The sequence below is a fragment of the Falco rusticolus genome, chromosome 4 (assembly GCF_015220075.1).
Source record: "Falco rusticolus isolate bFalRus1 chromosome 4, bFalRus1.pri, whole genome shotgun sequence".
Lineage (NCBI taxonomy): Eukaryota > Metazoa > Chordata > Aves > Falconiformes > Falconidae > Falco > Falco rusticolus.
The window spans coordinates 6,564,289-6,586,240 of record NC_051190.1 but is presented as its reverse complement, the minus strand read 5'-3'; the positions used below and the strand labels follow the sequence as shown (position 1 = coordinate 6,586,240).

The window sequence follows — 21,952 nt, the reverse complement described above, 5'->3', positions numbered from 1 at the left end:
GGCGGAGCAGGGGCGGAGCGAGGGGCCGCGCTTCCGGCCAGCTCAGCGCGCGCCTTCCGCCGCTGCCGCACCGCCGCGGGGTCGCGCTGGGCCGCGGGACCCGCCGAGCCCGCCCGCCGCCACCTCGCAGGGCGCCGCGGGCAGCCCGCACCCGCCGCCGGGCACCGCCGGAGACCACCGCGCCGACCAGCAGAGCCAGGGCCGCCGGGCGCCGCTCCCCGCCGCCGCCATGCTGAGCATCTTCCGCTCCATCCCCACGCAGATGGTAGGGCGGCCGCCGCCGTCGTCGGGCCCTCGGCCCTGCTCGCTGCCGGCGACGTGGCCCTGGGCGGGTTCGAGGGCCCCCCTCCCCCTCCCCCCCCGGGGCCTGCGTGCGGGGAACCGCGCGGGGGGCGCCCCGTGTCGTTCCGGGTGTTTGCTCTGAAAATTCGAGCTTGGAGGCGCTGCCCAGGGAAGGCAACGCGCAGCCGGGCGGGGGGAGCCCCGCACCGCCCTGCCTGAGCTGCGTGAGCCGGGGGCGCCGTGGCCTCCAGGGCCGCCGCGGTCTCTGAAGCCACGCTAACGGGGGCGAGGCCTGCATGTCCTTTACCTCTCCAGAGAACGCTCTTCTGCGGTGTTAGGGCTTTTACATAGTGCTGCTGAGCCACCTACAATGGTATTTTGAACTTGCATTCCTTATCCCGAACAGGCAGTACTTGCTTTTGGGTTTAGGTGATGTTGTTGCAAATTGAAAGTTTTACTGACTCTTCCTATATTTTGTGTTTGTGAAAGTTACCTATAGGAGCATCTTGATTTTAAAGAATTAACCTCCATGTTAGAATGAGGTTAGTACTTACTAACCAATGATGTATGAGTTGCTGTGCTGCTTCTTACCCGAGACTGTGTTACGTGGAGTCCCTATGCTATAGCCCATAATAACCTTACCCTCTAGACAACAACCAGAGCACCCAGTTCTATTGCTTATAGGATGAGTTATTGGACAGCTTGGCAAGGCTGCTATCCAGCCTTCCAACTTGGCAACAAAACATCCTTTTAAGGTGTCCTGAAGCAAACTACCTTCATTATAATACTAAAAACCACACCCACAGGTCAAGCAGACCCTTGCCCAGGTGAAGACCCTTCCCCTGCGCAAGTGTAGTAGCAGAAGAGGATGACACAGCAGATACTATAATTATATGCAAATTACTAACCAATCATTGTAACTGGGAGTGTACGACCTTGTGATTTTGTGTATAAATCTAACGGTGAAATCTACACAGGTGTGCTTGATTTGTGGAGATGCCACCGAGCACCCAGCGCTGCAATAAAGGAGCGTCTGCCTCTTAATACTGCATTGGTGTTAAGAGGTTTGACTCCCGATTTCAGTGACAGTGTGGTCAAGACTGTAGGGGAGGTGTTACATGAATTAAGAGTTTAGTGCTTTTGTAATTAAAATCCACTGTGAGAAAACTAATTCCAGTCTGGTTTGAAAGTTGCACAAAACAGCTGAGAACCTGGGGTCAGGCAGACTCTAGGTTCAAACTCTTTCAGGTTAAACTGGTAGGTTTATGTTTTGGTTAATTGAAAAATGTCTCTTTCCAGGACTACAAGGGCCAAAAATTAGCAGAACAGATTTTTCAAGGAATCATTCTTGTCTCTGCAGTAAGTATACTGTAACTTACAAAGTTTTTTTTCTGATTGATTGGCTTACCTGAGTTACTAAAAGCTTTGGACAAAAATCAGAGGGGCTGTCGTGGATTAAGAGTTTTTCTTTCAATCTTTTACTTTCATTATTAGCCTACAATTTTGACAACAAGGTTAGAAAGATGGAGGGACAGATGAACAGTGCTTTTGATACACCTGCATTTTTCTACTTCCCCCCAACCCCTCAACTTCATCATGGCACAGGAAATGGCTTTGCTTTTTTAAAGCTTGATTTTTGTTTTTTTCTTCCCCTCAGGTAATCGGTTTCATCTATGGGTACATCACTGAACAGTTTGGATGGACTGTCTACATAGTTATGGCTGGATTTGCTTTATCATGTTTGGTGAGAATTTTTTTGCCCCAGCCCAGAAAATACATGCACTATTTAACCTGAAATAATAGCTACGTTAAGGTGCTGTCAGCAGAGACAAATGTTTGCTATATAATTCATACTGTTACTATATATTTGCACTTTCTTGGATCTGTAGAAAGTGCCTTTTCTCAAATGCCAGTAAGACTTTAGAGAACGCTGCAATTTAATACTGCTTTTTAATTAAGTTTTTCATTTCAATTAAATGTTACTTTTAAGTCAAGCCGATAGCATTGATAACAGAAACGCCACAGTGAGGCTTTCTGTGGAGTAGTGGCTTGTCAGGGAAGTTTTGCAGGTGGGCCATACCGACCAAGAAGAGAGGCTAGGGCACAAAGTATAGAATTAAAAGAGTAATTCCTTATTCATGCACATGAGGCATCCCATTCTAATTGGCACACACCGAATGTGGTTTTACACGTGGTTCTTGTACCTTTCAAGCATTCAGATACAACTCGATTTGACCAGTCGCTACCGAACATACACATACTACTGTTTGGAAAAGCCATTATAATTCTACAGCAGCAGCATCCATCTGCTGCTTTCTTGATCTAAACATCCCTGGAGTCAGCCTTGCTACCGTTTACTTATCTGTGATGCCAGATAATGAATGAGGGGGTTTCACAGAGGTGTTAGAGGGGCTGGGATGCTGGCATTGCCTTGCTGGACCACGGGTATCCATTCTTCTTCAGGGTGAGTGCTGTCATCCTCCTCCCTGCAATGAGCTGGGGTCCTTTAGCCGTGCTTACGGAAGCATGACTACAGAGTATACAATATAAACTATATATCTTTATAGTATGAAGTTGTATGAACTGTAAGACTAATTGATACAATAGTTAACAAATGAGTATTTTCCCAACAAGCTGTACAAAACACTTATCTAGCATCTTGATTTACATGTTCTTACTTCATTCCTTTTCTCTAAGCTAACGCTCCCTCCATGGCCTATGTACCGACGCAATCCTCTGAAGTGGCTACCTGTCCAAGAGATGGGAGCAGAAGAGAAGAAGCCAGGAGACAGAAAGCCAAAGAGACATTCTAAAAGCTAAAAAATGTTGGCTCTTCATGTTGTTGCTTTGTTAAATTTTGTTAAATGCATTTCTGCTGGGAGATAATTCTTGGCTTTTTCTTACTACTTTCTATACTACCATGAGTACTGCAAGATCTGCAGAGAGCATGAGGCCTCTCTGAATTTTGGCTGGAGTTTCTATGAAGTCATGAGGAAGGCGGGTTGGGGGGAATACCTTTAGAAGGTTACTGGAGTCACATCTCAAGTACTTTAGTAAAAAGAACAAAGCACATCAAATAAAGTACTGTTGCCACAGCCTAAAAGAGAATATACAAGTGGACTTCTACATTTTTTTACTGTGTGTAAAAAAAGCTGTCAGTAGTGTCAGGTTGTAACAAGTCCTGCAAAATGGTACATACCCCACAATTCTGAAAAACGCTAAGAACTGGGAACTGTTCCAGGATAGGCAATTTCACAGTGGCATTTTTTTTGTTTAAAATACACTTGCCTGGGTAGAGAAAGTAACATCTTGACTCTGCATAATACGGCAGCTCTTGAAACCTTGTACCTGGCATGCAGCATCGAGTATGTGAAAGGCAGCAGGATCCATGAGTATTGCACTTCTTCACTACTGTCATGTCGGTCTCCATCATAGGTGCTGGAGGTTACAATATTTAAGCGAGAGGCAGGGCATAGATGGGTTGAGCATTTAAAATTTTATTTTACAAATCAAATTCCCTTTGATTTCTTTATCCTTGAAAAAGAACATGTGTTTTTTTCTATAGTGATGGTACATAGCAATGCCTGGGCATGTGTAGCAACACAATCTAGACGCATAAAGAGAAAAGCTAAGAGGCCTATTTCTTTAAGCGACCCTGGTCTTGGGCACTTGTATTCCTAAAAGGAATTAGTATTTGTAAGGCAAAGGGATTTCTCCAGCTGGGACCATGGTAACCATGGCTTTGTTCCTTTCAAACATTTTCAGACTTATTTTATCCAGTTTTACCAAATACTTTCCACCACCTTGGTGACTGCATTAGCAGTGAAACACAAAAGCAAAAGCTGTAGTTAAAAGCAGTGCAGCCACCCCCTTTAGCCCTTTAACTTGGCAATCTTCAGAACTTGGTGGGCTTTTGGTGGTACAAGAATTAGTAATTGTTTCTCCCTTCTAAATTTTCACAACTATTTGATGTAACAGCTTATAGCCCATCACACCATAACCTCGGCATAGATTTCTTTTAGTATGCGACCATTCCAAAACCCTTTTGCTATGACAAATTCAAATCAGTTTTTTATTATGCTCCTTGGTATGCAAAACTTGGTATCCATCCCTCATTGCATCTATAAAAAGCAACTCCTTAAAAGTTTCATTAAGAGAATAAAAACTAAAGTTTCCATTCTGAGAAAGTGATAGCCTGGTTCACATTCTAATATGAAAAATACTACTACAAACTATAACTTTTTTGCAAGTTCACCTTCTTATTCCAGCAAAGGAGGTCAATGGATAAACATGCTTCATAAGCTGGTCCAGTCTATCAAATGAGCTGTAAAGTCCTTTTATTTAAGAAAAAGGTTCTGTTCAGAGCTTCACATTTTCTTCAAGAAATTTCAGATGCCGTGCCTTCGCACTGTAACTTGCATACTTGTCTCCCATCTGCTCCCGCAACTGCAGCTATTAGAGCAAAAAAAAAAAAGTCACAAAATGTAGTCATTGAAAAAAAGTAGGAACTACCAAAATATTAACAGAAAACCACCACCAAAGCACTCCACTGAAAAGCAGCATATGGAGTTTGACAACATAGATGGGAGGGAAGAAAAATGGAGGAGTCTGTTGTCTGAAGGCAAGAAAGTTCCAAATCCACCTGACAATTTAAAATGTAAATCCTATCTTCACGGGTTAAATTTGTCTGCAGTATTTCATTTGTAACCAAGTTTTGAATCAAATGAGCTGGAAGTACTGCCTACTCACCTCTATTGGGAACAGATATTAAACTGTTCCTCACTTTGGACATAAGGGGCATGAGGCAAGTAATGTGAAGGCAAAAAATTACAGGTGAAAAGAAATTCCTATTGAAGAAACATCACAGAGTAAAATTACTCACATCCCTTGCATTTTCCACAAACTTGGGGACCATGGTATAATTCTAAAGCTCTCCTATGCTTTCTGAAGAATTTGTGGTTGAACATAGTCTACATTCAGAATCACACTTTTCATCATTAAAAATGATAATACACTTGGGCCCTTGCTTGCCAATGACTAGATGAACACTTTTTGAATAGTAGTTTGCACTACTGAATCAGTACCTAAAAAGCAGGGGGGAGTAAGGACCCTGCTCATTTATCTAGGTTTATAAAGAAATTAAACAATTTTATTATGAAAGACATTCACCTCTCTCTTCGCCTCATCATCTTCTTCCATGATGCTGTATGCCTTCTCAAGAAGTTTCACTCCCAATCCTTGCACCACGTCAGACCTCAGGACTTCAACCATTCTCCTGATCTTGTCAGGAACTGATAACATATCTATTAAAAAATAATTAAAAAAAATAAATGCAGTAATTACTTTCAGTACAGTCTATTTTCATACTCTATACAGAAGAATATGGGATGACAAATATTATCACAGAATTCCAACGGACCATTTGCATGAAATAAGTTTATCTGAACTGGCTAGCTAAACCTACCAACAGACATGCTGAAACAGAAGCACTCGGGTGCTAACACTGGATGGTACGAAGTCAATGCAGACAGTTTGCACAATTACATCCCTGTAACTTTGTTTCAGGTGGTTCCCATATATTATATCGGAAATACTATTTCAATGAAAGGTACTATTCTCTAGTACTACACCAAATATTTTAATAATGCAATCACTTGTACTTAGAGCAAATATAAGAAAGTTTAATCACTGTAAAACACCAATGGCAACATTTCTGCCATCTGCCTGTTTGTCTCAACAGTCTTTGAATCTTTTGCTCCTCAGCTGAAGCTGCCAACAAGGCCTCCATTAGGAATGAACTGAAAACACTAGCTTGCTTTTTTAATCATTGCAACACCCAACACTTCTTTCATTGGATGGATCACCTTCTGAAAATAAAGTATCTGTTCTCATTAAATTTCAGCTTAGAAATGAGTAGCCCTGTCATCCCAAATGATATTAAGTAAATAGCTGGAGGATCTCTCTATAGAATACTTGAGAGAAAAACTGACAGCCAAAAAAACCCACCACCACCACTGAAATTTGTACCTTTACCATTCTGCCATACCTGTTTAGAGACAAACTCTTTCAATGTATTTTACTTCAGCTATGTGGAATCAGCTTAACAGTGTGAAATCCAGTGTTCTCCCATTGCTTTGCCCATCACCAGACTAGTTACAAGTAGAATCCTTATCATTTAAAACAAACTCAAGAAGGTCTGAGACTTCAAAAACATACCCTCAGCTATTTCACTTGTTCTTGTTGCATAGTAAGTGCAATCACAGCAAATAAATTTTTTTCTTGCTTTTTTGGAATACATATACATAACTTAAGGTCTAAACCAGACCTCAAATATGAAAAGATACTCAGTTCTTGCAACTTGTATCTGTAGGAAAAATAAGCTTGCCCAAATTCTGCAATGAGGATGAGCTACTATATTTGTGCAAACCTCCACTGTGTTTAATACTTCGTATACGATTTCAGCTTTATCCATAATTCACAAAGCTTTACAGCTATCAAATCGCTTGAATGCCTTAAAAATCTTATTTCAAAATACTTCAACTGTTCATTTTGGAAGCTTCTAAGTCACAGGGGAAGGGGGGAATCATATTGCAGACCAGATTTCTCTCTTCATTAAAAATTAGAAAGATCACATGTTGCTTTCATTGGCAAGTAAACCACTAGAGCAGTTTCACACACAAAATTATTTCAAAAGATGTTTACTTCTGTAAGCATTGTTGAAACTTGCGAAGAATTTTTTGTAAGAGTAGACTGCCTTCTGTTGCCCACTAGCAGGTTTTGTTTATTAGCAGTTGACAACCATTCATTTAAAGCAGTAACAGAGCAACAGACCTGAAGAGATCTCTTCAAATTTTAATTCCTCTGATTCTTCAGGTGATTTTCCATGTAAAATCAAAGTGTCTCGGTATTTTCTATGAAGTTTAAACTCTGGGGCTGGAGTTGAGGTTACACAGTATTCAGAGTTCTCCTTAGAGTCCATTTTCAGTGTCCATGTCATTAGCTGCACCAAATCATTCATTTCATTCATAGTGCTTTTTCTAGTAGAGGAGAAGTAAGACATAATTCAGTCACCATTCACAATGCAACTCCCACGTTGCACTCAAGAGGACTTACAGTAAGTTTAGTGGGGTCCTGCTAAATATTCCACGCAAATTACTTCTCATTGTGCATTTTTATCAATAGCAACATTAACAGTATTTCATCTAACCAGGGCTCAGAGGCCATTCACCCAGCAAAAAGTCACAATCCTATCAGCTACTGCCACCTGTGTAGCTGCACCTGTAGTAATGCCACAAATAGTATTTTTTTGAAAAGTTGCTTGCACTGACAAAATCAGACATAAATTCAGCCTCATTCACAGTGGAAAGGAAGCATATTGGCACCTTTTAACTCAGACTTTTAATGCATCCTGACAGCATCCTTTGATGCTGGAAGACTGGTTTCCTGCGAAGCTACAGCTGACAAAAACTAGAGGTACACAATCATGTCCCAGGAAGTTCAGCATGGGCAGTTTATAGTTACAGAGACAACAGTCACATGGTTTTAGTTTTCTTTATGCATCACATACTCCTTCAATCACTCACTATGAGGAGATAAAGTATGAAAGTAATTCCTGCCATTTTTTCCCCACTGCAAGTCAAGGTCCAATATAGCAGTGAAAACTCTTGCACAGTAGTGAACAAAATACTTACCTCTCCTTGGAATCACCATCAGACTTATCTGTGGAGCTTGTGGAAGAGCTTAACTCATCATCAGACAGGCAATGGGTTTCTCTCGTTCTCTATGTGAAGAGGGAATAAATTACAAAAATCCTAATAGCCAAAAGTGATTTATCAATATGGCATGAATTACTGTTCTTACATGGAAGAAATGCTTTCAACAAGCATACGTTTACAGACTCAGCTTGGTAATACTTAAAAGGTGTAACCTCTGGTTTTAAAAAGAAGCTAATACACAAGACATCATCAACGCACTTTATGAAATGCTTTTGTGACTAGCATTACATCTCAGTCATGCAGTTTAACCACTATAAATGCTTCACCAAGTGCCTCTATTAAAAACAATTAAATCATGCACCTGTGTCAGTTCTTTGCCAACTATACTATAAAGTAATTACCTTTAGCCTGTCTATTGGTCTTTAATACACACTTAAAAATAATTTTTCAATAAATTTATATCAGTTCAGTAAGTTCCCAGCATTCCATAAAACATACAGGGGTTTCAATCCCTTGTGGGTCTACAGTCTTACGTTCAGTGCATAGCACAGCATGCAGAAACTCCACTAGCATATGAGTATACAACTAGTGCGTTATGAACCTTGTGTAATCCCAGTTTGTGGATGCATATGAAGTTTTGCATTTAGGTATCAGTTACAAGCATACACACATAGATAAAACATGCAAAACACTGTATTTTCTTTTTTTTTTTTTCAAAAAGAGCGCTTGCTTTGAATTTCAGTCTAGAATTTCTTCACTGTTACTCTTCTGCATTTATTAATAACATTCCCCTGATGTTGTAGGAGATTGTCAAACATACGCTTGAGACATTAAAAAAGACTTTCTAATTAGACAAAGAACAGAATGTTAACAGAAAGTATCCACTTTTCATCACTTCCTGATTGCCAGTACATAAATGTATACACCTGACTACAGATAAAAAATATAAAAATGTTCAAACACCACTATCAGAGCAAAATTAGATGTACCAGGCTAAAGGCAGTGTGCTGTTACAGAAATTTAAAGCAGACTATTGAGCTGTAACTAAAGCACAGTTCCAGATATTTTTTTCCTTCCAGAATAAAATAAACACTGCAATTTAGAGAGCCCCTAACAATCAGTAAAAGATCCCCAGTTTTCATCTCTGACAAGTGGAGTGAAAATGCACAGTGAGCCTGGAAAGGCTGATCTAGCCAAACAAAAAAGTGCATTAGAGAACCGTACTCTACCCCAGGACTTGAAAGCAGTATTTACAGCAAACTGTGCACTCTCACTGACCGAGAGTTTCTTTCACACATAATTTTTTTTTTTTCCTTTTTAAAAATATCACTTTCTTCCAAAATTGTGCCTGCATTTAAATATTTCAAAAGTAGATGACCCCAGTTTACCTGAGAAATACTGGGATCTGATGAGGACTGAGCAACTTTAACATGATTTTCCATATGTGATTTTGCTTCAACTACTGCACTATTTGACGTTCGTCTTGCTGGAATCACTGGAGGGATGACATTTTTACAATATTTACAACTTAGCTGTATGTAGTTTGAATTAGTTTCACGCTCCTGCAAGAAGTCTATCACCTGGCAGAAGACAGGCAGGTAGGTATTCTGCTAAGAGAAAACACTGAGGCTTCTATGTGAAAGGTGTCTATTCTGTGCTTCATGTATGTTTCAAAGACAAGTTGTCACCCCTAAACATAATTGAACATAACCAAAAAGCTTAAAAATACAGACACATTAACAGAAATTTTTATTTAACACATAACTAGACCCTTACTGCATCTTTTTGAAGATGGTAGTAAAGAACTGACAAGTTATAATTTCTTCACAAAGAAGCTATTAGCCTACTTACACCTAAAATGTCAGGATGCAAACATAAAAATTACCAGAGGGAAACATTTCCTCCCGAGACTGTTTTAGCCTCCTTCGTTCTCTTGCTGACAAAGGCCGCTCCTTCAAAAGAAGTTAATTTGGTTTTAATTAGCAATCATCATAATGACTTTTGTTATCTAATCACCTAAAAAGCAAAAAATCCTTTTCAACTGACATGGAAAGGAGAGCTATTAGAGTAGACCTTCTGATCATCTGACAAATGTTTAATTACTTATTACAAAATGGTCTTGATCAATGAGACTAATACGGACTCTAGAGAAGGAGCTTCTGACCTCCATGATTCAGCAAGGCATCTTCTCATCCCACTGACCAGGTGCTTCACAGGACTTCTATCAGGTAGGAAGCTATTATACATTTCTTTACTCACTGTGCATACACTCAGAGAACAGACTGCTCAGAAGGAAAGACTGACAAAAATAAGCTGACACAGTATTCAGCACTAACCTTTGCAATGGCACCTTGACTGGTTTGGGCGTTATTTACAGATGCAGAGGTTTCAGCACCACGCTGCTCTGCACACCTCTGTGCTGTCTCTGCCTTCATATCAGAAGGAAAAGGTAAAGGTCGAGGAGCAACTGTTCTGAACTTGAAAGAGAAGGGAGCAAGAATTTGTACCATTTTTATTTGAAGCACTCTGTAATCTAGAAGACATTCTTGCATGGTAAGACTGGATGCCAGAGGTTTTGGATCCTACTGTAACCTCTTTACACCTCTCAACTTCACCCCTCCCTCTCCAACAACTCAGCTTCCATCCACTTCCCTTCTCTCTGTCCCTACATCTTGTCCACTATTTTTTCAGCCAATGCCTTTGCAACCCTCAAATACAAAACCCTGAGCGAAAAAACAGGCTATCAATCACCAGTCTCCCCCTTCTCTATCCTCATACAGCCAAGTGCCTTTCCCCAGAGAAAGCTCTCTGCTCAGTGACAGGAGCCCTGTCTCACATGCATGCCAAGATTTTCTTCCTAGAGTCTGCACTCATAAGCTCAGGGCAGCCATTACACATGTCTGTTCTGAAGTACAAGGAATCTGCTACCCACTACAAGCAGCCTTATCCACAACGGTCAGGAAAGGTACTGCTATATATTTTGTAGTCACAAAGAGTGAGAAGTCCTGATGGAAACTGCCAGGAAAGATTGTAGCACGGCAAAGCCCACAGTTTACTGTGTTTCCTCGCATCCGCCTGGCACGCCCACCTCACACTTGTGAGGGTTATTGAGATTTTCAAAGATTTACACAGACAGCTTCTAATTTACACAGACATCTTGCATGTTCTGCATTTTGTTACCAATGAAGTTATACAGATCCACGTGAAACAAGAACAGCATTAAAAACCTGACCCTTTTTAAAAAAATAGGTCCTATTTTCAAAGAGCAAAAAAATGCAGGCATCTTAAGAAAAAGGAAATTTGGTTTTTAGTATCTGCACCTCCTCTGAACAGACTTCAGCCAGCTCTCTTCTCTTCTGCCGTCGCTGCCGTGACAGAGAGGGTTCACTGACAGAACTATGAGGCTGCAAGTGAGAGGCAATTTTTTCCTGAGCATCACGCGAAGCTCCATCACAGATGCTATCCTAATAAGTAAAAGTATTTTTAAAAAATATAGACATGCCATTTCCATATTTACACTTACACACTTTTCAGAAAAAATAAAGCCATACAGTCCACTTTACTATTTGGACTGCATCCACCTTAACACATCACAGCTAGAACCACAATAAAGTCTTACTCGATACAGTCAGAATAACTACCTGAAGTACCAGAATTTTTAAGCTACTAAACCATCGAAGAAGGACCCTTACCTGAATCACAACAGGAACAGACGGTGCTAGCAGCTTTTCAGTAGAATCCAAGCTCTACAACAGATAATGATTTCTCATTAGAAAAGTGGGTAGAAAATGTCATTATAGACCAAAATACAATGAGAAGACAATCACCACTTATTAGCTCCCCATCCAAATCAGGTCCAACTCAAGATTAGCCAGGCCTATTTAGAACATAGAACAAGGACGTTACAAAACTATTCTTACCATCTCTCTTTGCAGCTGGAAAACTGTCGTTCCCTGTAAAAACAGAATATCCATCGTGTACATGCAAGCCTAGAACTACTGCACCATGTTTCCTTTGCAAATCTGAAGCCAAGACTCCTAACCACTCATTAGTATCTCATCATCTCAATAATTGCATCAGCAGCATCTCACTTTGACAGAAAAACGTGTGCAGCAGCTCTCTAAATTTTAAGAGCTGGCCATTAGTTAAACCTATTTCAGTGTCTACTTCAACTAGGCATAAATGCATTACCAGGTCAGTTTGCTTTTGGTCTTTTGATACAGGCTGCAGGAGTTTCAAAGTGTCACCATCTTCTTCTATAGCATCAACAGAAGACTGCTTAGACTCAGTATTTTCAGCTTTAAAAGCTTGCTTTGCTCTTTGCTGTAGTTCATCTTCCTTAATCACTGGCCCACCAGATGTTATTTTAGAGTTCCCTGGAATATTTAAATTCTTTGCTTTATTATTCTCTGGAATATACTCGCTGTCACACTTCTCAATTCCATACTTTATCCTTTCAGATGGTAAGATATCAATATTGACTTCACTAACTGTAGCCAAGGAGTCTCCCAGGTTGTTCAAATCATTATTGCTCAGTTTTCTTTCCAGCTCAACAGCTGGTTTCTCTGAAGGACATAATTTGGTGGCTTTGTATTTGATGATGCGATCTTCTTCATTCTAGAGTTAAAAGGAAAACAAAAAAACTAATTACCTTTTGAGTATGACACAAATATGAAAGAACAATCTAACAAAAATCATTAAAATACCAGAGTTCATAAACTGCAATGAAATTATGATAAATAACAGACTGAGAGCCTCAAAAAAGCCCAGCCCACATTTTTAAAGAGATACAGACCGTATTTGCGCAGGACCTATTTTCAGGCATTGGTTTATACACATGCAGTACACCTAGACCATAAAAGAAAAGTTGTACTCCCTTGGCTCTTCCGTAAGGGAGAAGCCAACAAGTACCAACAGTTTTTAAGATGTACTACACCATATACATTTGGTATTTCAGCACTGAAAGGCAGATATAGCAGACTCATCACAGAAAATAAAAAACATGTACAAAATTAACCATTACAAAAGACTTTTTCTAAGCACTGGAAAGAATTCCAACAATAAAGAATTTTTGGTTGCAACTATAATCAAATTTTTCCAGTCAAAAGCACATATTTAAAAATTATTACCATTTGTCATCAAATGTTTGACCTCAAATACTCCATTAGTAATTCACAGTGACCCACAGATGAAAAACTGGATGTTAACACCTTATAGTTCAGACATTGCCATTAGTTTCACTGATCCACAGCTGTTTATTTACTTCCACGCTTGTCTAAACACAATTCCTTCTTTAATATGAATTTTACACATTGCTAAGAATCAGATCTATGTTCTCATGAACACTCAAGGCACTTCTTATAAAACTGAGTTTTTTCTCTAGGAAAAGCAAGTGGGTTTTGTTTCGTTTTTTTAAAAGAAAAAAAAATCTGTATCTCTCAACTTTGTATTTCCTGGCTTGCTCAAAGGAGTGATTCTGGTGTGTAACATTCCTGCTATGAGATTCATTCTTTACTGAGACCACAGAACAAGGATCTTTTGGCTTGGAATTCACTGTTTTCTTATGACTTCTGGATGCCTTCCTGTAAAGAAAAGAAAAGTTGCTCATTCAATCACCATCAATAAAACCTTAAGACATTTTGTTAGATTATACTAATTTAAACAAAATCCACTCCACTAAACAGCTTACATAAAAATACTGGGCATGTTCAACAGACTGTACACTACATACCTATTTTCATTTCTGTAAAAGGAGCTGAAAAAACACCATTCAGACTCTGCCTGCAATGTATACTTGTTCTGCATAGCACTAATATCAGTGCTATCCAGAAGTAGTAAAAGACTTGACTAAACCTGACAAAGAGAAATAATTACATCAGTGAATATTAAAGGAACTTGGCATTACACCTCTCAGCTGATAAATGTCTCAAAGAACCATATAGAAAGATGTACATTTTCTATCATTTCCTTGAAGATATTTGGTGGTACTTTTTTAAAACTCTCTGAATAAGATGTGCAGTTCTAAACATTGCACAGTTTTATTCTGCATTTTCAGAAAAAAAACTTAGTTTCCATTCTAACTCCCTCCTGTTTCTCCAAGAATCTAAAGAACGCTTATGTCATATGCCTTGTAACTGCAAATAATAGAACTTATTTATCCTGCTACAAAATTAGGAAAAATTGTAAAACAAAGACCACAATAACGTGAGTATTTTGCACAGAATCACTCAATGGAAGTATCTTACGCCTTTGTGGCTTCCAAAACAAAGAATTTGGTGCTTGATATACGGCTGTCGTAGTATGCTTTTCACACTAGGTCTTTCCTCAGGTTTTTTACTGAGCATAGTTCGTATTATTTCTACCAACTGTGGGCTGTAATCCTTTGGCATGGGTGGCAACTGTAAAAGGGAAGGGAATAGTCTGATATTATTTAATATATTTGTCATTAGGGGCTACTGCTAGATTATTTATGTATGACAGTTATATTCAGCTACATACTTTGCATAAACAATAGTCCCGTTGTTTATTTGCTGAAAGCTACTCAAGTGCTTAACATGAAACAGAATACAGAATTCCTAAGTGTTTTCTCTAAGAAATGTTCATAATTTTTTAATATCAGCAGTTAAAGTTCCATGAATAGGCTTAAAAAATTATACAAAATAAATTCATATTAACTTCATTATATGCCAAAGACAGACAGATACTTAAATAAGCTAGTCATACCTAACAGGAAAATGGCATCACATGAATAGTGATTTATTTTTTTGCACAATATTTAAATCAGAATAAAATTAAGAAAGTAAGCCACCTCAGAACTTTGAAAATTAATCAATACACTAGTTACACAAAAGGGTAACAAGGAACTCTAGCAGTACCTACAAATCGTAACTCCCTGTGTCTGATACTGCATTGTATACCACCATGAAGTCTTACAACATGCATGATGATGCATGTAACATGCAAAATATTTTTAACTCCATGCAATATTTTGATGATAATAATATAACCTTCAAGTTATATACAGAAAATCCAAGCACAGATAAAAAATAGTTTATAAGTTTTTACCTTTCCTTCAATAATTCGATAAACCAAAGAGTTCATGTCTTTAGCGTTAAAGGCATGTTTCAGTGTAGCCATTTCATAAACGCAGCAGCCTAATGCCCAAACATCAGACTGAAAAAAGGGGAAAAAAAAAAAGTTTGGGGAACTTTTTGTTAATTGTAGTTTATCTTCAGACTTAGTCACATGCTTTCAAAGAGGCCTTTAATGACAATGAACTATTAAACTCCATTGCAAACTTTTGGCTTCAGTCTTACTCTTTTACTTTTGATCAACAATTATTTTCTTCCAAATATCACCAGATTTCTCTGAAAAGTGAAGAAAGCTGCTGTTTGGAGCGGGTTTGTTTTGTTTTGTTTTTTTTTAAGTACAATATTGATTCTAATTGGCAAATGAAAATATTTTGATTTTTCATTGGAAGAACAGCTTCCCCTCAGCTCTTGCTCATTGCAGACACTCATGGTGTATGTGGCTTGCAGCAAGAGCTGAACAAGTATACAAGAGTACATTTGCTTTATTTTGTTGTATTTAAAATTCACAGCAACACTGCTTACTTCTCTACTTAAAATTTCTTTTTGTTTAATGCTGCTGTTACGTCTAATACAAACTTCTAAGAATAAAGCTTCTTTCTGTTATATAATAAATTTAGAAAATGTAGCTATCTAACATAGACTGGTATTTTTGTTTATATTGGCCTGCTGTGATAGGTACAGGCAGGCAACGTGCTGAACACCTTGGCTGTGCTAACTCATCATGTGCTATGAATTCCCACTTATTGAAGCAAACACAATTCCAGAAATAAAGGTTCCTGCCAATCTCTCCCGGTTTTTTTTTTGGTCTTTGGGGACGTTAAAGAGTGTTGGAAGCAGTAAGAACTTAAAAACAATAGATAAGATTGTAAAGCTCTCAGACAAAGCAAGGTGCCTAATGAAATGGAAACATTTGCATTAACATACTCTACCTTGTAGTTGTAGGGTTTGTTAGAGAAGAGTTCGGGGCTCATGTAGTATGGTGTGCCTATGAGAGTGCTGGCCATGTCACACTGGTTTTCCAACACTCTGGCTATTCCCAGATCACCCACTTTGATTATATTTGTTCGTGTCAGAAAACATTTTGAGTTTAAGATCTCTGTGCAGAATGTGCTTTTCATGTAAATACTGGGGGGAAAAAACATACAATAGAGTTAAGTAACTCCTAATTGGTTCTTCTGCACTGAAAAGTAAAATCACGTTACACAAGTCAAAGAGGGAAAATGCAAATACAGAAAAGACATATGCATCATTATCAAGTTTAGGAGCACCCATCTAAAACAGTATCTGTGACTTAATATTAGGAATGACTTATACAGGCACGGCCCCAAAACTTGGCACCGCTTTAGCAAAATCTCCCTGTGTGGCTCTAACAAGCCAGCAGAAGAGAGGAAATACAAACGTAAAGACAAGACCTCAACTCACTTTCAGTGCCTCCATTTCTTGACAATCATTTCTTAGTCTTAAGCATAAATTTCGGTAGAAATACAATGTAAGCTTGTGTAAGCAGGGAAAAAATTAGTCTTTTAATAAAACCAACGGGCAGTACTGTAGACTGCATACGTCTGTCACAACAGGCAACGTTAAGATAGAATTTTCTGTCCAATTTCTTATTTCTTAGTGTTAACTTTTATATATCTGGTCTTTATTACAGTAACAATTGCCTTTAAAGTCTGATCGCCTCCACTTACTAAATTTTAACAGAGTGAGATAAGATTTAATAGAAATTATTAATTAGTAGTCAAAGCTTACCATTAAAAAACACAGCAAAACCACAGAATACAAAACGCTTCTGAAATGACTGGGTTTTTTTTTATACTACATTTTGTACATTTAATCTAAAATTTCAAACCAAAGAAGCATTTCAACTAGCATTACAACATCCTGGAGGTTACCACTGTTACCTCTGTGATACCAAAACTGTAGACATAAAATGTCACAGCAATTTCTTAACTAAAATAGTTAATTTGACTGCAATGACCTGTGAACATTTTTAATGTACTAATAACCATTGTAGTTAGATGCTAACCATGCCAAACTGGAATTCAGACTGCAGCCTAACGGTGGGATTTTTCAATGCAGAAAGAGCCAAATTAAATTTGTATCCGAAGGTGACAAAGCTGTAAGTTATTTTACCTGTAGTGCCATAGCAATCTGGACAAACCACTCCACCACCTGATTCTCAGGCAAAAGCTTGCCCTTCTGCTCTTTAAGTTTGTGATACAGATCTCCTCCCTCGCAGAAGCCCATAACAATATATAATAGGCCATCTTCCCCCTGCCAGGACTCTCTGTAGGTGACTATGTTTGGGTGTTTCAACTGGGATAACAACTGTGCCTCTTGTTCTGCTGCTTTCCTCTCTCGGACAGATGCATTTTTAAGGTTTCACTTTTGATGACATACTGTAAAGAAAAGGCAAGGTATAACATAAGAGATTAAATAATTATACAGAAGCCCTAGGGAATTCCCCAAATCTAAAGGAAATACAGTATTTGAAATCTCCACACATTATTCTATATGGAGACTGCAATTTGTCTAGCAGTTATACGTCATTTCTACCATTACACCGTGAAAAAGGAGAAAGCGTGGCTATTCTGTTCATCTCCCTGAATAAAACTGCACAGGAATTTTGTGGTGTTTTGCTTTCTTTTGACTAATGTTCGCATTTATCTTTTTTTCCCCAGCTCTCTTTCTCCATGTGTGTCATTTGCTCCTAAGCCTGAAATACTGTTCATGCATCACAGTTACTCTCAAAACAGGCCATTCACTAGCAACTTTAAAAATATAACATTAAGGAAAGTATGCAGTCATATGCAAATAATGGCAGTGGATGTCTAGGACAAAGTCACCTGGCTAGACTTAATTTGTCCTACTCTGCTAGGAAACCAAACCCTAACCCTTTCATTTTATTTTAAGGAAAGAGAGAGAAAACTCAAGAACTAGCATCTCACAGCTCCGCCAAACATAGATCACAATTCCAAGATCGAAAGACTTACTAAAAACCTCAGTTTCAAGGCTTAGATTACAAATTCCCCATTGTCATATTCACAAGAACTACCCAGCTGAATTGCTGAATGCACAAATACGCTGCTGAACTCTTCAGGTCTGTTCACTCTTTTCTTACAAAACTTGTACCTGGCAGGAGACCCCCAAGACAGAACTGACTTGGGATTAATTGGTATGTACAACAACTCTACAAAACAGTGAAGCATGGGAGAACGGGAAAAAAGCTTCTATCAAGAAAAGAAAGGTAGCAAGTGATGCACTTGGAGGGCTGGTACAGTTAGGGGTACATTGAGAAAATACTTTCACAAACACCTGAGAGCAGACACAATTTACTTTTTAAAAAACTTGCCTTAAAACAGATTATCTGTTGCATTTAGGAGTTTCTGCATATACAGGCTTAAACTTACTCAAGAAGAAATGAACTACTCCTGGTCATACTGAAAGAGCCAAAAGGTCTTATGCTCATTTCTAAATTTCTTTTACTCTGTTTTAAGATGGGTTATGAATTTTTTAAAACTACACACGAAAGCTGCTATTTACTACCCTAATATGTATTACACTGAACTTACTTCTACGAAATGTCAGGCTCTAGAAGAAGTATAATTGAAGCTCAAGATGAGACAATAAAATCCATAGTACATGTTCATCATACAGAGCACCAATATTTAGGTCTGATCTGCCCCCCTTCCTGATACAGGTTTTGTGGTAATCACTTTCAGGGCATCATCCTTCTCTAGAACAATCAGACCCTGGTATACACCTGACCACATTCTTATCTGGAGAGCTTTTACATTGAAACATCTCAAAAAAATTTTATTTATTCAATTTCAGTGTCCTTGGCAATTGCTTAGGGTGACTACTTCCAGGTTGGCCCTATTACTTTAGCTCAGCACATTCAATTAGTGTTGAGGAAGACTGCTACCCTGTATACCAAGGCAACCAATTATGCAGAAATCAAGAGCATCTTTTGATTTTGTGTTTCAGAGGTCTGTCATATACAAGCTCTTCAATTCTTAAAACCTGTGACAATACACAGCCCCCAAGAGGAATATAACAAAACTAATGGCGTACAGCATCACTCAAGTTTAAAATAACATAGAAATGCTGTAATTACTGTGTTCTGTGTGACAAGTCATCATTAACTGTATCCTTGGTCATGGAAACCGAAAGCTTTTAGCTTTGTATCAGCATCTATCTTTAGACAATATACTACTAATATGCAAAAAGCATACACATAGCCTAACTTTAAACATGGCATTGGTTATATTTGGTTTAATGAGCACGTTATCTTGGCAAGATTCCCGTGAAGTCTATTACAATGCTCTTCCACCTTATCTGATACTGAATTGTGTACTAATTGAATTTTCTTTTATTTGTTTGTTTTAAAAATTTGGAGCCACTTGACCTTCTCCACAAAAAACCCCAGCACTCTGTTAACAGCAAATATACTTAAATAAAGTATTTATTTTGAAGAAGACATAGCACTATGTAAGCCACCACAAAAAATCCCTGCTACAGAAGTTCATAAAAGTTGGCAAAAGATGAGACATGGCAAACGCATCAATATTTAAGATAAAATAACAACGATAAGGAAAAAGGCTTTTGCCAACGTGCATGACAGCACGGTTTTTTGCCAGCATGACAAAGAGGTGAAATCCAAGGACTTGTATACGGTTGAAAGTCACCTCAATGCACTGTTGACTTTTAGGACAAGATTAGCAACTCTTTGCAGACATTGGACTATGCACTGTGGTGACTGGCCTGGAGGGAACAAGTGCTACCATCGCTGCTACCCAACCCACAGGTTGCTGGGATTCACTTCGGATTCCAGCCTCATCCCTGCCTTCATCCAGAAGGCACGCACCCTCTGATGACCACTGGGCACAAACACTTCTCCCATCAGCTCCAGTCAAATCCTGGGCACAAGGCTCATAAGGTTTCTGCAGTACTGGTCTGTGGATGTTCTCCGTCCCCATTTCTTTATCCTCTTGCATTTGCTATCAAACACATCTGCTTTGGCCAGATAAGACAGGTTATTTCAAATTTCCAACAAAAAGGCAAAGAAAAAAAAATGCGTACACTTAAATACTGACAATAACCAAAATTTTGCCAAGTTCTGCCACAGCTGATGCAGCAAACACAAAACCTGTCTTCCCCCAGCAGAGCTGATGCCAGCAAAAGCCAACACCAGCTGCTTTTTCCATCCTTGCTATCACTTTTATCTTCACACACGCACAGCTTGAAGAGGCTGCACAAGCAGTAACAAACCAAGGGCAACCTCTTCTGCTTCACGCTAAAAAAAGCAGGCTGTATTTTCCTGTCACCCAAAGGAATACCAAACCTAGGCTTTCCTCCCCAAAACACAGCATTAAATGTCTTAAAATACCCAATAAGCAGTTTTATTTAAATGAAGAAAAAAAAAAAGTGAGGATTTCGGGGGGTTGTTTGTTTGGGGTTTTTCTGAGATTAAAAAGTGTGTGTGTGTGTGGATGGGGGGCGGGGGAGGCGGGCGCGAAATCTTCTCCACACGTTAATAAAAGTCTTATAGATAAGGGACACCAGGAATACCTCGGCAGGGACGTGGCTGCAGTCGCACCCCAACGCCAGGTCACGGCCACGGCTGCACCCCGACACCGGGCTACCGCCCTGCTCGTACCCGGGGCTGCCGTGAGGGCCACACACAGGCCAAGGCCGGGCCACAGGTCGCGCACCCCGCGCAGGCCCCGGCCCCGGCCTCAGCGCAGGCCCCGGCGGCACCCCCGGCCGTTCTCCCCTCACACCAACCCGCGGCCGCAGCCGAGCGCCCTAACGACCAGCCCCTCGCTACCTGCTTGCTGTCCTGCTGGTGCCGCACCAGGCTCACCTCCCCGTAGCTGCCCTTCCCCACGGCTCGGAGGAAGCAGTAGGCAGCCAGGGGCATCCTCCCGCCGTCCGGGCCCGCTCAGTGCCCGTCAGCCGGCGCCCCCGGGGCCCTCCCCGCTGCCATAGAGCGCGGCGGAGCGGCGAGCAGAGCGGCGAGCAGAGCGGGCGCCAGCGCTTGGCGGCGCTGCGGCGGCCGCTGGAGGTACGGGCGGGGCGGCCATGTCGCGGGGGCGCCGGGAGCCTGAGGGAGGTGTGAGGCAGGCGCCGAGCGCTCGTCGTGAGGCTGCCGTTGCCTCTGGTCACGGCCTGGGAGACAAAAGCCGCCCCTCACAGCCGGTGCCTGAGGAGACCGGTGTGCTGAGCCCCGAGAAGGCCGGGGACAGCCCCGCGGGCAGCCGTGTCACAGCGCCCCACCACAGCCCACCGCCCTGCCCAGCTGCCCCTCACCTTTGGAGGGGGCAGAAAATTGCGTTTTAAACTCCAGACTGGTTGAAAAGGAGCCTCGGAGCCTATGCTGTGTCCTTCACAGGCCTGCGCATGTCAGAAAGCCGACTGCGGCACAGAGAATACCCCAGATTCTGTAGGCTTGGATGTTTTGTTATGACCAAGCGTTTAACTCCCAGTCCTCAAGGTTTGTGTTTCATGTAACAGAGGAGATGAAATGGGTTGAAAAGATTAAGAGAGAATTAACACTGTCAAGGTAATGAATAAAACGGGCCTTCAGCAGCGGGCTGAACGGGTATTAATTGTGCAAGGTGCAGGACCCTGGGAGCTGGAACCGGGGTTTCAGCAATGAAGGTGAATAAGAGAGGGTGTAATAAGAAGTTTTAGACTAGTTGGGACACAGGTTAAATAATGATACCTAAACCGTGCACCTGAGCGATAGACAGGATTACAGGAGGCAGTTTTTGAAGAGAAGCATAAATGGGTTAGGAGACTGCAAGCTCTGTTACAGCTGCAATACATTTGAGCCAGGGACAGGCTTTAAGAAAGAGTTAG

At 40.3% G+C, this 21,952-nt stretch overlaps 2 protein-coding genes across 2 annotated transcripts; one reads left to right on the top strand and one right to left on the bottom strand.

The window, feature by feature from the left end:
- The first annotated feature begins 76 nt into the window (after positions 1–76).
- On the top strand, positions 77–3,390 carry SPCS1 (signal peptidase complex subunit 1). Its single transcript, XM_037383953.1, has 4 exons — positions 77–265; positions 1,582–1,641; positions 1,940–2,026; positions 2,980–3,390. The coding sequence occupies exons 1-4, from the start codon at positions 230–232 to the stop codon at positions 3,100–3,102; spliced, it is 306 nt and encodes a 101-aa protein (XP_037239850.1). The 5' UTR covers positions 77–229; the 3' UTR covers positions 3,103–3,390.
- A 950-nt stretch (positions 3,391–4,340) lies between these two features.
- NEK4 (NIMA related kinase 4) lies at positions 4,341–21,152 on the bottom strand. Its single transcript, XM_037383945.1, is given in 20 exon segments — positions 4,341–4,734; positions 5,452–5,585; positions 7,114–7,319; positions 7,974–8,062; positions 9,386–9,492; positions 9,883–9,949; positions 10,334–10,474; positions 11,318–11,461; positions 11,690–11,743; positions 11,918–11,950; positions 12,189–12,614; positions 13,441–13,579; positions 14,243–14,266; positions 14,268–14,395; positions 15,063–15,170; positions 16,018–16,174; positions 16,176–16,213; positions 17,222–17,472; positions 17,475–17,487; positions 20,919–21,152. Coding segments are annotated over 20 exon segments (2,445 nt in total). The 5' UTR covers positions 21,012–21,152; the 3' UTR covers positions 4,341–4,641.
- Positions 21,153–21,952: the final 800 nt, after the last annotated feature.

What these genes read in the sequence shown, in the direction of transcription:
- SPCS1 (XM_037383953.1), top strand. Translation starts at nt 230, where the DNA reads ATGCTGAGCATCTTCCGCTCCATCCCCACGCAGATG. An exon ending in GAATCATTCTTGTCTCTGCA is followed by an intron (nt 1,642 to 1,939) that starts GTAAGTATACTG and finishes TCTTCCCCTCAG; the next exon opens with GTAATCGGTTTCATCTATGG. An exon ending in GATTTGCTTTATCATGTTTG is followed by an intron (nt 2,027 to 2,979) that starts GTGAGAATTTTT and finishes CTTTTCTCTAAG; the next exon opens with CTAACGCTCCCTCCATGGCC.